General features: G+C 41.6%; 1 protein-coding gene across 2 annotated transcripts in view; it reads left to right on the top strand.

Annotated features, from left to right (window-relative positions):
• Positions 1-16718, top strand: part of SPOCK1 (SPARC (osteonectin), cwcv and kazal like domains proteoglycan 1) — a 260129-nt gene that overhangs the window by 128948 nt on the left and 114463 nt on the right. For both annotated transcript variants that reach the window (XM_064276524.1, XM_064276528.1), the window contains exon 4: positions 10332-10446. In XM_064276524.1, the coding sequence (XP_064132594.1) occupies positions 10332-10446 (115 nt within the window). The remainder of the gene's footprint in view (positions 1-10331; positions 10447-16718) is intronic.

The following is a 16718-nucleotide window of genomic DNA, read 5'->3' as shown; positions in this document are numbered from 1 at the left end:
AATATCCTGTTTCTCAGTAATCCAGCATTTTTAGTAAAGATTAAATGATTGTTTCCTGACTCCATAATTACACTGGAAGTTACAAAATGGTGATTTTCTAATTCTAGCATTCCTTCTGAATTTATTTAGCTGGCATTCTTCTATAAAGAAGCTATTTTGCCTTATCACATTTTTAGCAACTTGGTTTTAAAAAGTGGCAGTTTCTTCAGAACACTTAACTCAGAAAAGTGTGTGTGTGCGTATTTGTGTGTGTGTGAGAAAATTAAAGATTAAGACCTGAGTCACGTCATTAGCCTTGATTTAGGTCTTCCTGAGAGTAAAACTAACCCATAATTCAATTGAGATGCTTCCTTCCACTCTATTACCTGCCCAGGTGAAGTTTGCATCTTCTACCTCAGGGCCTTTGCATTTGCTACTTCCTTTGCCTAAAACCCTCTTTGCCCAGATACCTGCCTGAGTCACTTTATCCCATCCTCTGCTCTGATGTCATCTTACCAGAAGTTTTTCTGGTCACCACATATAATACCTGATCTCCTCCACCTTATTCTCTGTCTCTTATTTTCCTTTGTTTTTCTTCAAAGCCCTATAATCATCACCTGCCATATAAACTTCATGAGAAGAGGGCCTTTGTACCATTGGTTCAGAGCCTAGAACAAGGCTTGGTGCATAGTAGGTGCTCAGTAAATATTTGTAGAATGCAAGAAGGAACGCATATATGAATGTATGTTTGGTAAGGCTCTGAAGGAGACCAAAGGCCTTGTTTCTCTGCATGGCTCCTTCTACCAAACCACCCTGGTCCTGTGCAGAGACAGAAGGCTGTTCTTCCACCAGCCAGAGACAGGGTAGGCAGCATTTGGCTCATGCAGCCAGCAGCCACTCACTTTGCGCCTGGTTATTAAAGCCAGCAAGGCAGTGGGATTATTCCCCCCCCGCCACTTTGACATGATTTGGGGGGAATAAAAAGAAATCAGAATTTATCAACTGTGAACAAAATTGTCAACTGTGAACTGTCAACAGTCTAGTTTATAAATAGATGATAGATTGATGAAATACAGTAGAGAAAGCAATTTAAATAAAACGTTAAAAATAATACCCAAAGCATGCAAGGCAAAGTGAAGACTGTGGTGTGGTGGAGAAATGCACTCAGTTGAGACTTGCGTGAGCGATGAACTAGAGAGAGGTTATTAGTTTTGCTTTACAAATCATAGGAGAGAAAGATTTACTGGCCATTTGGAGGAAAACATTCACTCATTCGGATATATTGGTGTGTTATGCAAAACAGAAGGGAAAATTGCCTGGGAAATCTGCTAGCACATTTATTTTTAAGTAGGTGAACATTTTGAATATTTCTGCCCATTCGTGCAGTGTTTAGCTTTGGAGTCATCCAGATTTCTCTGTTTCTGCCATGATAGGGGAAGACATTTCTGTTGTAGCAGATCAAGGGTTTCGAAGCTATAGGGATTTGTATTTGTATGAGTATTGGTTCTAGTACGACGTTTAAACATCCTTAAATTATTACTCAGCTTCTCAACTCTCCTCCTTTAAATAATTGGAGCTAATTATTTATTTAACTGCTTTATCATACAATCAATATAAAAACTAATTTTTCATATTTCCTGTTTCCTGGGAATGAGTCACAAGTGATACATCTTAGTGAAGTTCTTTATGTCCAACTGCCCCTTATCCTGGATTTTCTGTTCCATGTTTTATGTTTTCTTTCAGGAGAGCTGAACAAAGATTTGTACTTTATAAGACTAAGACAAGGCTTGCATCCCTTAGAAATGATTTCTTCTGAAAATCTGGATGAAAGGTGTAAAGCTTTCCCTTCCTGGGGAGCCAGTGGGGACCAGATCAGTAGTGATTCCTCTCCCTTTAGGCCTTCTTTAAGTATTGGCCAGGACTGCAAGAAGAGGGGCCCTCCCCAATTGGAAACAGTGACCATCTGATAGTAATTCCACATTTATCTCAGAAGAGATACTGTCCCCTCTGATGGAGGAGCCCAGGTGGTGCCTTTAGCTTTAGCCGTTTGTGAGCTTTAAGCAATGAGTGGCTCTCTTACTCCAAATCCAAAAGTTTTTTGTCTGTACCTCCGTTGCTTCTTCTTCTATTCTCCAAAAAAATTTTTTTTTCTAAAGTGATGAGCTGTGGTATCTCCTTGTCAGCTCCTGAGAATGTCGTTTTTTTTAATCTGTGCTTTGTTTTTCAACTTCTAGGCTTTTGACTCTAAGAGGAAGGCTCGCAACCCAACCTCCTTTAACTTGGAGCTCTGCCTAGAGGGTTCTGAGGCAGCTCAACAAAGCACAGTCCTGGCCAGTGCACCTAGACCTTCACTCCCTGCCTAGACCCTCACTCCCTGCCTAGACCCTCACTTCCTGCCTAGCCTCTCACTCCCTGCCTAGATTTTCACTACCTGCAGGGTAAATGCGGAGGAAGGGCACAAGCAATATCTGAGCAAGCCCTTGTTGCAAGTACATAGCCATCAATAATTTTGCCAGTTTTCAGCCACTGCCTTGATCATACCATCTGAGCCTTTGTCATTTGGTCCTGAAGTTATGAGGGAGCCTGTGATGCCCCCTGTGTTGGGGAACACTTATTTCTCCTCTCCCCCACGTCTCCCTATATGTCTGTCAGTTTGTTGTACTGTGGGGGCTTGGGTGTTACTGTTATTCTGGAAGCTATGTCACAGGTATTCATATACCAGCAGGGTCACACATGGCGGACAGGTTTCAGCCGAGCTTCCAGACTCAGACAGACAAGGAAGAAGGACCCAGTGATCTACGTCTGAGAAGAATTAGCCAGTGAAAACCTTATGAATAGCATCAGAACACTGTCTGATACAGTGCTGGAGGATGAGCTCCTCAGACTGGAGAAGAGCTGCCTCCTCAGAGTAGAGTTGACCTTAATGACGTGGATGGAGTCAAGCTTTTGGGACCTTCATTTGCTGATGTGGCACGACTCAAAATGAGAAGAAACAGCAGCAGACATTCATTAAGAATCGGATTGTGGAATGTACGAAGTATGAATCTAGGAAAATTGGAATCATCCAAAAATGAAATGGAATGCATAAACATTGACATCCTAGGCATTAGTGAGCTGAAATAGACTGGTATTAGCCATTTTGAATCAGACAATCATATGGCCTACTATGCTGGGAATGACAACTTACAGAGGAATGGTGATGCATTCGTCATCCAAAAGAACATTTCAAGATCTATCCTGAAGTACCGTGCTGTCAGTGATACGATAATATCCAAACGCCTAGAAGGAAGACCAGTTAGTATGACTATTCAAATTTATGCACCAACCACTAAGGCCGAAGATGAAGAAAGTGAAGATTTTTACCAACTTCTGCAGTCTGAAATTGATTGAACATGGAATCAGGATGCATTGATAATTACCGGTGATTGGAATGCAAAAGTTAGAGACAAAAATATGGCCTTGGTGATAGAAACAATGCCGGAGATTGCATGATAGAATTTTGCAAGACTGACTTCTTCATTGCAAACACCTTTTTCACCAACATAAACGGTGACTATACTTTTTTTTTTATACACATGGACCTCGCCAGATGAAATACACAGGAATCAAATCGACTACATCTGTGGAAAGAGACTATGGAAAAGCTCAATATCATCAGTCAGAACAAGGCCAGCAGCCAACTGTGGAAGAGACCATCAATTACTCATATGCAAGTTCAAGTAGAAACTGAAGAAAATTAGAACAAGTTGACGAGCCAAAGTACGACCTTGAGTATATCCCACCTGAATTTAGAGACCATCTCAAGAATGGATTTGACATATTCAACATTAATGACCAAAGACTAGACGAGTTGTGGAATGACATCAAGGACATCATACATGAAGAAAGCAAGAGGTCATTAAAGAGACAGGAAAGAAAGAAAAGACTGAAACAAATGTCAGAAGAGACTCTGAAACTTGCTCTTGAATGTAGAGTAGTTAAGTGAATGGAAGAAATGCTGAAATGAAAGAGCTGAACAGAAGTTTTCAAAGGGTGGCTCGAAAAGACAAAGTATTACAATGACATATTCAAAGACCTGGAGATAGAAAACCAAAAGGGAAGAACATGCTAGGCATTTCTCAAGCTGAAAGAACTGAAGAAAAAATTCAAGCTTTGAATTGCAATATTGAAGGGTTCTATGGGGAAAATATTCAACAAAGCAGGAAGCATCAAAAGAAAATGGAGGGAATACACAGAGTTGCTGTACCAAAAAGAATTGGTCGAAGTTCAACCGTTTCATGAGGTAGCATACGATCAGGAGCCAGGGTACTAAAGGAAGAAGTCCAAGCTGCTGTGAAGGCATTGGTGAAAAACAAGGCTCCAGGAATTGATGGAATACCAATTGAGATGTTTCAACAAACAGAGGCAGTGCTGGAAGTGCTCATTTGTCTGTGGCAAGAAATTTGGAAGACAGCTACCTGGCCAAGCAACTGGAAGAGATCCATATTTATGCCTATTCCCAAGAAAGGTGATCGAACCAAATGTGAAAATTATCGAACATTATCATTAATATCACACGAGAGTTAGAGTTTGCTGAAGATAGTTCCAAAGCAGCTGCAGCAGTATATTGACAAGGAACTTCCAAGAATTCAAATCAGATTCAGAAGAGGATGTGAAACAAGGAATATTGTCGCTGATGTCAGATGGATCCTGGCTAAAACCAGAGAATACCAAAAAGATGCTTACCTGTGTTTTATTGACTACGCAAAGGCATTCTACTGTGTGGATAATAACAAATTATGGATAACGTTGCAAAGAATAGGAATGCCAGAACACTTACTTGTGCTCATGAGAAACTTATACATAGAACAAGAGGCAGTTGTTCGAACAGAACAAGGGGATACGGAGTGGTTTAATGTTAGAAATGGTGTGCATCAGGGTTGTATCCTTTCACCATGCTTATTCAGTCTGTGCACTGAGCAAATAATCCAAGAAGCTGGACTATAGGAAGAAGAACAGGGCATTGGGATTGAAGGAAGACTAAACAACCTGCATTATGCAGATGACACAACCTTGCTTGCTGAAAGTGAAGAAGACTTGAAGCACTTAACGGATGAAGATCAAAGACATCCCAACACAAAGAAAACAAAAATCCTCACAACTGGACCAATAAGCAACACCACGATAAATGGAGAAAAGATTGAAGTTGTCAAGGATTTTATTTTACTTGGATCCACAATCAGCACCCATGGAAGCAGCAGTCAAGAAATAAAATGACACATTGCATTGGACAAATCTGCTGCAAAAGACCTCTTTAAAGTGTGGAAAAGCAAAGATGTCACCTTGAAGACTGAGGTGGGCCTGAGTCAAGCCATCGTGTCTTCAGTCACCTCGTACGTGTGCAAAAGCTGGATGATGAATAAGGGAGACCAAAGAAGAATTGACGCCTTTGAATTGTGTGTTGCTGAAGAATATTAAATATACCATAGACTGCCAAAAGAATGAACAAATCTGCTTAAAAGAAGTACAACCAGAACTCTCCTTAGAAGCAAGGGTGGCGAGACTACGTCTCATATGCTTTGCACATGTTATCAGGAGGGGTCAGTCCCTGGAGAAGGGCATCATGCTTGGTAAAGTAGAGGGTCGGCGAAAAAAAGAAAGACCCTTAATGAGATGGATTGACGCAGTGGCTGCAACAATGGGCTCAAGTATAACGATGATCGTGAGGATGATGCGGGACCAGGCAGTGTTTTGTTCTGTTGTACATAGGGTTACTATGAGTCAGAACTGACTGGACGGCACCTAACAACAACAGTGTCTCCCTAGGGAGTATCCTTTCACTTTCTTTTCCATGGAGGGGGCACTTTCAGTCTCTCTGCTTTCTTTTGCCTCTTTCCTAAGGAAGACTGTATGTGGTTTGATTGGGGGGAACCTGGCATCTCTTGAACCAAAGACATATCCATAAAGAGGAGCAGAGTCACTGCACTGAAAAGGTAGCATGGCAGTCCGTTTTTCTCTTGGTAGGCCTATACTCAAGGTGTAGCATACAGGCCCTGTGTTTCCAGAATGTTTGTGTAATTGGACCAGGGCATACTTTGAAAGGTCTAGGCAGGTCCCTGCCTTCTGTCCGCCTGTGATTAGCAGGGAGGTGGATCAAGGCTTTTCTGGAAATCTGTTGCCTGCAGATTGGAAGACGGAGTTGGAGGCTTCCATTATTTTGTTGTTGTTCAGTGCCATCGAATTGATTCTGATTCATGGTGAACCCATATGACAGAGTAGAATTTCCCCATAGGGTTTCCTTGGCTGTAATCTTTATAGAAGCAGATCACCAGGTCTTTCTTCTGCAGAACCACTGGGTGGGTTTGAACTGCCACTCTTTTGGTTAGCAACTGAGTGCTGAACTGTTTGTGCTGTCAGTGCTCCTTTTGAAGACTCCTACTTGGTGTTAATTAGTAAGAAACTGGGAGAGAAAGGATGGTGGTAAGTGAGTGGCACCTCAAAAGTCTAAGGTTGGAAATTAGAGGAACACTGTAGGAAGGGAGCATTTGTGTGGTACCTGAGTTGTAGGCCATCAGGATACCTCAGCCCGGTTACAATTTAGGGTTTCACGTTAGAAGCTGTGCGCACTCCACCTTTCCCAGAGGGTGCCTGCACTCATGCTCTTGCTTACTCCCCCAAAAGAAATTTCTCAGAAAATGTGGTTGTCACTTTAAGAGAACCTTATAAAATGTGTTTTACATTTTATATTACATAAAATATAGTCATATTCTACTATAAATATATACTATATTGTATATTATATAACATCATACAATGTATAATATGTATTTGTATATTTTATCAAAGTGTTTGATATATAAAATAAAACATTACGATGTTTGTTATATAAAAATATATGTATTGTTTATGTAACTTGTCAAGCCTAGTAGTGAAACAAAAACCTCAGAACCTCACATCCACCTTATGAAATAAAACATAACCAATTAAAAAAATATTACTGATTTTCACGATGCTTCCTGTGTGTTCCAGGCTCCTGTCTGATCCCGTCCTTCTGCCTCCCCCTGGAGGTAACCCCCATGATGATGGTATTTGTTACTCTTTTTCTCCCTTTTTAAAGTAGCTTTTACCACATATGTACGTATCTCTAAATAGTATGTTGTGAATTTTATATAAAATTGAATTTATAGCCTTTTGAGCTTCATTTAAATGTCACATATTGTCCTCATAGGTAAAAAGCAGATCTCTGCCCTTAATACCTGGATTTTCACTGGTGCAGAAAAATATTGTTTTTTCTGGTGGTGTCCACCTGGAGTCAGGGAAGCTGCCTGGCTGCCTCCACAGATTGCCCGTAGGGGCTCTACAGGAGAGAGGATACTGTGAGCCAGCCAAGGAAGCTGAGTTACTGGAATTACAGCCCACAGGGGCTCCTAGACAAGGAGAGGTCACCCAGATGGGCAAGTGTTCTGGGTACCTGGGAAGCAGATAGACTATGCTCCAACTCCAGCAGAAGGCTAGGTTGAGCAGGAAGGCTGAAAAGCAGAGTGCTGAATGTGGAGCTCAAGGAGAGGACTCAGGAGCAGATGTGGGCAAGGATGGTTCAGGATGAACATCTCGAGTACTGAGCTCCTGCACCTGGATTCCTTGTGTAGGCAGATCGGCAAGCTCCTGGTAGCTGGAACAGAGGTTTAGAGCAGCTGAGTAAACAGCTTCCTCTTCCTCCCTCCTTTATCACTCAACAGCAATTTATTAAACACCTAATGTCGCCATGAGTTGGAATCCAGTGGATGGCAAATGGGCTTTTTTCTTTTTCTTCTTTTTATATATGCACTGCGTCCCTCCCTGGGTGATGTGAATGGTTGACATGCTCAGCTGCTGGCCAAAAAGTTGAAGGTTCTAGTTCACTCAGAGGAGCCTTGAAAGAAAGGCTGGTGATCTAGTTCTGAAAAATTACAAACTTCCAGCCAAAGCAAGTCACTTGACCAAGGCTGATGTCACTGGGGAGAGGAAGGACATTCTCCCACATGGAGGCTCTGTGCTGTACGACATGGAGATGATCGAAGCACAGGCTCTTCTTCCGGGGTCGGGGGACAGAGAATAGTTGGTAAAAGTATTAAAATTTATTACAGATATGAACAGGCAGTTATAACAACAGTATTATCATGCTTTATAGTACATAAATGTTATACTTTTGTTTTTATAAGTTTACATATAGAGAATATATTTCCCCCTCAATTAGCTTTAGAGATTCTGTTGCTAAAACATTTGAGGAACACACTAGTCTGAAAATGGAAACCCTGGTGGTGTAGTGGTTAAGGGCTATGGCTGCTAACCAAAAGGGTCAGCAGTTCGAATCCACCAGGCACTCCTTGGAAACCGTATGGGGCAGTTCTACTCTGTCCTACAGGGTTGCTATGAGTCAGAATCGACTCAACGGCAACAGACAGTAGTAGTCTGAAAACTGAGGATTGTACCAGCAGCTAACCCAGAGGAGGCGGGGGCAGGAGCTGGACACGTGTATATACGCAGTGCTATTTGAGAAGAAGCTTCTGTATTTTCAACACTCCTCTTGGTTTATCTTCCATCCATTTGGGCTGTTTGCAGGCACTTCCATACATGTAAGTTTCTTATGTGCTCCAAATCTCCCTGGTGCCACACACACACACCTCCTCACTCATAGTCATGTCCACATGGCTTTAGAAGGACACTCTCTTTCTAGCTTCATCGATAAGTCAGTTGATGTTTGAGGCTGGGCCATGGCTTCTTTTCAGAAAGTCCCCATAACTCCTACAACCACATTGGGCACATACTAGACACCTAACAAATATGTACCAAATGGAGTTTTGCGTCAGAGGAAGCTGATACTCTGTGGGTTTCTGTGCTTGCTCTCACTCTCTCTCTGCAAGGGTAGCCAGAAACTGTATGGTGACATTGGAGTTACACAAGAGTAACTCCAGTACACTTAGACCCAGGTTTAAAGCACTTTCCCTCAGTTTGTAATTGGTATGGGGACTGAATAGTTCATCCTCTCACAATGAACCGCTCACATCTGCACTCATGTATGTTGCTTTGCGAATGCTAGTAGCCTTTTTCAAAGATATACATTTGTGTTTTCCAAGGGCAAGGACTGTATCTCCTCTTTTCTTTTGTTTAAATGATTCCCCATGGTACCTGATAAGAGCTCCGTGCACAGTGGGGGCTCAGTAAACCTTGCCTGTCTCCTCTTCCTTTGAACCTCTGCCAGATACAAAGCGTGGTCCTTGTTCCATGGGCCTTTGCAGAGGACTGGTTACACACAGGGCTTGATCTTGAGAATTTTACAGGCAAAAAAGAAGTAAACTCTCAGATAACTGGGATAGAGTAGCAAAGCTGCATAATTAGCCTCCCATCAGGATGTCTATATTCTGAAGCTCCGTCAACATGACAGAGGCCATGTTGTGCGACCTTTGGGTACTTAGCCCTGGCTCCACCCCTTATGAGCATTATGATCTTTGTCAGGTCATTTGACCTTTCTGGATCTCAGGTTCTGCTTCCATAATGTAAGAATAAGAAAAAAATGCTGATAATCGTTGTGGTCTTCTACACTTATAAATAATATCCCCCTTCTGCGCTTATATTCTGAATCAGTTGAGACTTACAAGTAGGGAGCTGGCAGACAGCGGCTCAACTACCACCTTTGTTACTGATGAAGGATTGATAAGAGAATGTGGCTTATGGGCTTCTAATACTGAATCTCAGAATTCAGGGGACTTCTCCAGTCACCAACTAGTTAGACTACCTCAGGCATCCTTCAGCAGGGAAGAGACCCGTGTGAAATTTAGGGTTTAGATGATGGAAAAACTGCATTCACTCTTTGCTTGTCTTCCAGGGGCAAGGGGCTCAGCCTTATGTGTGCCATCCAAACTTAGTGACTAGATTGTTGTTCTTCCTCCCCAGGAAGAGGGCAGAAGCAGCCTGAGTGGGATGAGGAGTGCTACATAGCAGAGCACCCTCTACACGGGAGGAAATGCAGGGAAGAAACCTTTTGCTGTGAAGTGGGAGGACTTTGTGGGCCCAGAGGACTCCAGGGATGTTAAGCTCCATACTAATAATCTTATATATTGTTTTGGTTGAGTTTATCATGTATTAAAATAAGCCTTACAGTACTTCTACAGTGTTTTAGGAGTTATCCTATGCATTGGGGAAAATACAAAAGGCCATTTCTTACCCAGTATTGTGTAAACGAGACCTTTAACTGAGATCAACTTCTTTGTTCTCTGACTTTGTCCCCTGTAAGCCTAACTGTGGCTTAAGGGACGCTGGTTGTTTCCTAGGGAAGCTGAGTAGGTGTCTTTTGTGGCTGGATTCTTAGAGCCTTCTCTGTCTCTCTTTTGCAGTGCAAGTTGGAGTTCCACGCTTGTTCTACCGGCAAAAGCCTCACCACCCTCTGTGATGGGCCCTGTCCGTGTCTCCCAGAACCTGAACCACCAAAACACAAGGTGGAAAAGAATGGTGAGTGGGCCTCTCAGGAGACTCCCTGAAGGAGGTGTGGGTGGTCAGAGAGGGCTGGCATTTCCCAGAGCCATTCTGGAGAGGTGGGCTTACTTGGCAAGTACTGCAGCTTGTCTAGGGACTGACTCTAAACTGAATTGCCTTCAACAACCATTAAAAGGAAAAAGAAGAGCTGAGAGTCTTTGAAATAATTCTGTTCAACGAAGATATGCACTAAGTTCTTTTACAGGTCAAATTGGCTATAGGGTGGGAGAGGCAGGTTTTCAGCATCTAAGACCAGAGCTTGCCCTGGGGTACATCTTGGTTTTCCGTAAACTTTAATCTCTCAAATCTTTTGAACTTCTCAAGGCCAAATTTCAAAACAGAGACCGCAGAGATGTCACAACAGCGAAGACTATTCTCCCCCAAAAGCATTTCTTTATCAGTATATTCTGCTTGGAATTTAGCACAAAGCCAGGGGACAGATGAAAGGAGAATACCTCCCCAAGGGCAGTAGTTTCTCTGCCAAGGCCAAGAGGGGCAAGAAAGGTTGGGCTTATCTGGATGTTTTCATGATGGAGAAACTAATGTTGTCCCACTGCTGTCAGCCCTTTTGAGCTTTCCTTAATGAGACCCAGGATAGAAGTTTGAATTTCATTTTTGTGGAACTGGGGCTTTCTCAGTTGTAGCTGGGTAGTCCATGCAAAATTGTGTGTGTGTGTTGTGTGTTTGTTCAGGAGTCTCTGAGTGATGCAAATAGTTCAATGCTTGGCTACTAACTGAAAGATTGGTGGTTTGAATCCACCTGGAGACATCTTGGTAGAAAGATCTGGCTATCTACCTCCAGAAATCAGACATTGAAAACTTTATGGAACACAGTTTCACCCTGGCACAGGTGTGATTGCCTTGAGTCATCAGTGACTCAACAGCAACTGGTTTAGTTTTTTTATTTGTGTGTGTGTGTGTGTGTGTGTGTGAGCACGTTCATGTGCCTGCTCATGTCTTCAAAAAAAAAAAAAATTATTATTATTTTTTTTTTCATGTCTTCTAAAGTTAGCAGCTATTTCTAATGAAGGATGATGACCAGAATGAGAATGTTTATCCTTTCCTAAGCTGCCTCGTCTTACCATGGCAAATAGATGAAGATGTTTAAGTCTAGATTTATTCATGGCAACTTCAGGAATGTTGTGTTCAAAGGCTTTTTGGGAGGTTGAACTTCAGGATGTGGAAGGACTTTGTAAACCATAGTCCACTGTGATCAGAAATAATCTCTGAAGATGATTTTTGATCATAGAAAAAGCTGGTCTGGGTGCATTTTGGCCTGATTTGTTGAAGTAACTGCAGCAGAAAATGTTAATATGCATAAGCCTCCTTGTAGTGTAGTCAAAAAATCCAAAGCCATGTGGCGTTAAGCAACTAAGAAGTCCAGAGAATTAACTTGTGTCTAGAGAGTTCTTAAGAATCGTCTTAGAAAGTTTCAATAGCCTTGAGTATTCCAGATTTTTTTTATTGCTTTTATTTGCTCTTTTATTCTGAGACTGAGTGGTGCAAGTGGTTTGTGCTCAACTGCTAACCTAAAGGTTGGCAGTTCTAGCTGACTCAACAGTACTGCAGAAGAAAAGACCTGGCAATCTGCTTCCATTAAGATTACAGCCAAGAAAGAAAACCCTATGGAGCAGTTGTACTCTGTAACACATTGGATTACTACGAGTCAGAACTGACTCAGTGGCAACTAACAACAATAATAATTCTGAGGCTAGGAAGCCAAACCAAGAAAGTCATCTCTTCCAGTGTTGCTTGTAATATCTATAAACAGGGGTGAAGGCATCCCCCCTCACAGGCCTCCAAATCTGCTAAGATTTTCTGGGTTGCCATTAATAAGGCAACAGACCAGGTTCCTGGGAAGGCTTTGGGATTTTTTTAAGTAAATTATAATCCTTGTCATATCTGATTAAATGAGGTTCATTCTCAGATAGGCTACTCTACCTATGGCCTTGGTTGTACCATTTATTTATGCAGTTATATAAAAACTTAGAACACATTCTTATGTAAATAACTACAACGTCATTAAAAGTAGAGACACAGAAAAGAAGTGTTGTTGAGGATTTCTGAGGTGTCAGTGAGAACAAGATTACCATTTAAAAATGTTTCATTTCAGTTTGCAAAAGCATAGGTTTCTAAATTAATGGTGAGAGATAGATCAGGAAGAAAGAAAAAGGGCTTCACCATATACCCGTCAGAAAATAGAACATTAAATGATAATAAAAAAAAATGATAATACCAACAATATTCTAAACCAAATAACCAAAAATATATCTCCCTTATCAGTTCCTTCCTTCCCATGTAATTAATTTTTGTTTCACTGGATCTTGGGTCAACAGTTTGTCTTTATGAAGTCTTCTGCCTCTGGACTGAAAAGAATTCCGGAAATACTGACTCAGTCCCTGGTATTGCTTGGCAGTTTTTTAAGCAATATCACCTTTCAAGCCTATACCAATGAGTCTATTACTTGGAGTGTCAGTAGTTCAAATCTGGAGCCATTCTTTCCATGAGGCCCTGAGACTGTCTTTCTTTGTTAAAGACCCAATTTCTAGAGTGTGACTTAAAACAGAATTTTTGAGTAAGCATGAAAGGAAGCAGAAACTACCTGTTGATGAAAACACTGAATGACTGTGGTTGATTTATTATAGCATTCAACAATATTATAGTGGAAGAGAGTAGAGAGGTATATATAAAAAAAAAAACAACCCAGACCAGTGGCTGTTTGAGTTGATTCTTATTCATGGTGACCCCATGTGTGTCAGAGTAGGACTGTGCTCCATAGGGTTATCAACGGCTGGTGTTTTGAAAGTAGATTACCAGGCTTTTCTTTCAAGGAGCATCTGGGTAGACTCAAAGTACCAACCTGTCAGTTAATAGCCAAACACTTAATCGTTTGTGCCACTCAAGTGCCTCTTAGCTGTAATGCTGAACTATTTACTATGGATTTGATCAGTGTTTCCCTGGAGGATAAGAGCGCATTATAGGCAATGAAGGCATTGATAAATCCCCAGGGTTGTTCTATGAAATGAAACATTTAAATTAAGTACATTTAACCTGGACAAAGTTAATCAAGGGAAGGCTGACCTTCCCCTTTGTTTTGACAGTTCTTTCCATGCAGCTTTCAGAATAGTTTGAGGCAGGCAGTGAGGGCTGAAATGAGGTTGTGGCAGTGGGGATGAAGAAGGAATGGGTGCAAAAGAGAGATCAGAGATGAGGTGAAAGAACTGGGCAACTTAGCTATGGGGATGGAGGGAGGAGGAAGTGTGACCATGCAGTCCACCTTACCTTACCTGTCAGGGGCCCCTTCCAGAAGCTGCAGGCAGTAGGAGTAGTGTCCACAGGCAGCCTCTTTGTCTTTGTGAGACACAACATGGCTTCTGACCTGTGGCTTCAGCAGGAGCCTTGTTTCTGGATTTATAGCAGAAATGACATTTAATAATCTCATAAATGCAGGAGTGCCAAAAATATAGCACTATTATTGTTGTTGTTGTTATTTTATCTTCAACCTTACCTCTGTTTTGGGCCTCTGATCCATCTTGTAATGAAAACATGAATGTAATCACTTCCAGGTAAATTCCATTAATTTAGTGATTTAGATTTTAAATGTGGTATTCCAGGATTTTTCCTCTCTCCCTTCTCTCTAGGGTTGTATCTAAATTCTAGGAAATAGGTGGGGATTTATGGTAGAGCTGTGGTATTGATGGGTGGTGATTCCTGGTGTTGTCTGTCATTTTTCCACATCCACATATATGGAGTTCTTACAGTCTTCCGTTGTCTGGCCAGCAGTATTCATCCTTACTGCATCCAATGAGAGATCCCACCATGATTGCTGCTCATCATGTCCTTTAAGGCCTAGACAAAGGCCTGGGTCCTCTTTCTTCTCTGTCAGACTCTTCTGGGTTTACCAGCCTTCTAACAGTCCCTTCCTTGGCCCTCTGGAGCAGCCTAGGAAACTTGAGGATGCCCTTCTATGACATTCTGATGTTAAGGAAGTCTGTGGTGAGGGTGCTATCCTGAAACTTCTCTCCACAGACATGCTCTGCAGCCATTTCTTTTCTTATACAAAAGCCATTTTTATGAGTCTTGCTTCAAACTGGGTTTATATGGGAGCAAAACACAGGTCTTTGCTGCTAGGACTCTGCAGCCTACCTGGGGTTTCAGGATTACCTGTTCCCTGCCCAGGACCCAGACTTATGTGGGAGATGGGAGAATTATGGTGAGCAGGTCCTTCCTTGGGGACTCACCTGCCTCTACACATTCTTCTCCTTTCCAAAATCTCATCTTTGAATGTGAGTGTGGAGGGCTTGTAAGGGCAGGGTTTAAGGCATCCTCTTTCTACTCTTGCGGAGTGTTCTACTTCCTCCAGTTCCTGGTATTTTGAGTTAGGGCATTCCTAGCTCTTGTAAATAAGAAGTCTTTTGTCCCAGCTATAAGTTCCAAGAGCATATTTTGGAAGTCAAAGCCAAATACAGTAGTAAATTTTTTGTTCTTTGCATTTTCTGGAACCTCTTCTTTGATGTGCCCCTGAAGAAACAGTGGAGGGTGGGATCATCTTTTAATACCTCCTAATATTTCCTATCACTCCTCTAAATTACCTTGTGACCTTGGGCAAGTCATTTAATTACCTTGTCTTAACATCAGTCTGTCTCAAGAGTATAAAGTAATGATTGTCAAAACAAAAGGAGGGGGAGTAGTTAAAAAGAGGAAGATGCAATTGGAATCTAGATATTTATCTTGTAATGAAAATATGAATGTAGTCACTTCCAGGTAAATTCTATTGATTTAGATTTTAAATCAGATATTTCAGGATTTTTCCCCTGTCCCTTCTTTCCAGGGTTGTATCTGAATTTTAGGAAATAGACATGGGGTGGAGGCTTATGGGGTTCTGTGCATTTTTCTAAGAGTCCTCCAGGACAGATCCCTCCCCAGTTTCTCTTGGTGTATTCCAGTATCCAACAGCCAGCCCAGTCAGTAAATCATTTCTTAAATCTAACTTTAACTCTTTAGGCTCTGGGGTATTGCTGCTACATTTTCTTCTGTCCTCAGTGAAAAATGTCTGAGATACTAGAGATACTGAGATACAGGAGCAGAGAATCTAAGGAGAGGATAGAGGTCTTTTAAAATCAAAGGCTTTAAGATCCATTTTTTTTTTCTTGAAGGAGAAAGGGTTTTATTCAAGTAAGATCAGCACTATAAATCCAACCCATTTATAAGTTGCAAGTCAGTTAAACTGCAGAGTAGCTAGTGAAAAGTTATTAACTACAATTTTTGTAGTAAGGGGGAGAGAGGTGGGAAGCAATTGATGATATTTTGATATAAAGCAATCACAAACCAAATGGCATTTAATAAAAGGAAGGCAATCTTTCGGTAACATTTCACTTGAAACTAATCATCCATTCAAAAGTCAAGAACATCTAACACATCCTACCAAAATAGGAAAAATTGGAAACAAGATAAATATTCAATAAGGGAGGAATGTATAAATAAGTTGTTGTACAAAAAATATCTAAATATGCTAAGAAAATTGGAAATACACCAATTAAAATGAATCTTCATGAATGGGTACTAAAATGTTAAAAGACATTATTAAACATAAATTGGCTAGAACTATCTTTTTTTTATTATTAACTTTTATTGAGCTTCATGTGAACGTTTACAAATCAAGTCAGTCTGTCACATATAAGTTAATATACATCTTACTCCTTACTCCCACTTGTTCTCCCCTTAATGAGTCAGCCCTTCCAGTCTCTCCTTTCGTGAAAACTTTGCCAGCCTCCAACTCTCTCTATCCTCCCATCCCCCCTCCAGACAGGAGATGCCAACACAGTCTCAGGTGTCCACCTTATATAATTAGCTCACTGTTCATCAGCATCTCTCTCCCACCCACTGTCCAGTCCCTTTCATGTCTGATGAATTGTCTTCGGGATGGTTCCCGTCCTGTGCCAGCAGAAGCTTTGGGGACCATGACCACCAGGATTCCTCTAGTCACAGCCAGACCATTAAGTATGGTGTTTTTATGAGAATTTGGGGTCTGCATCCCACTGATCTCCTGCTCCCTCAGGGGTTCTCTATTGTGCTCCCTGTGAGGGCAGTCATCGATTGTGGCCGGGCACCAACTAGTTCTTCTGGTCTCAGGATAATGTAGGTCTCTGGTTCATGTGGCCCTTTTTGTCTCTTGGGCTCTTAGTTGTCCTGTGACCTTGGTGTTCTTCATTCTCCTTTGCTCCAGGTGGGTTGAGACCAATTGATGC

This window comes from Loxodonta africana, chromosome 2, assembly GCF_030014295.1.
Source record: "Loxodonta africana isolate mLoxAfr1 chromosome 2, mLoxAfr1.hap2, whole genome shotgun sequence".
NCBI lineage: Eukaryota > Metazoa > Chordata > Mammalia > Proboscidea > Elephantidae > Loxodonta > Loxodonta africana.
The sequence above is the reverse complement of the archived record's forward strand: the minus strand, read 5'-3'. Positions and strand labels throughout refer to the sequence as shown.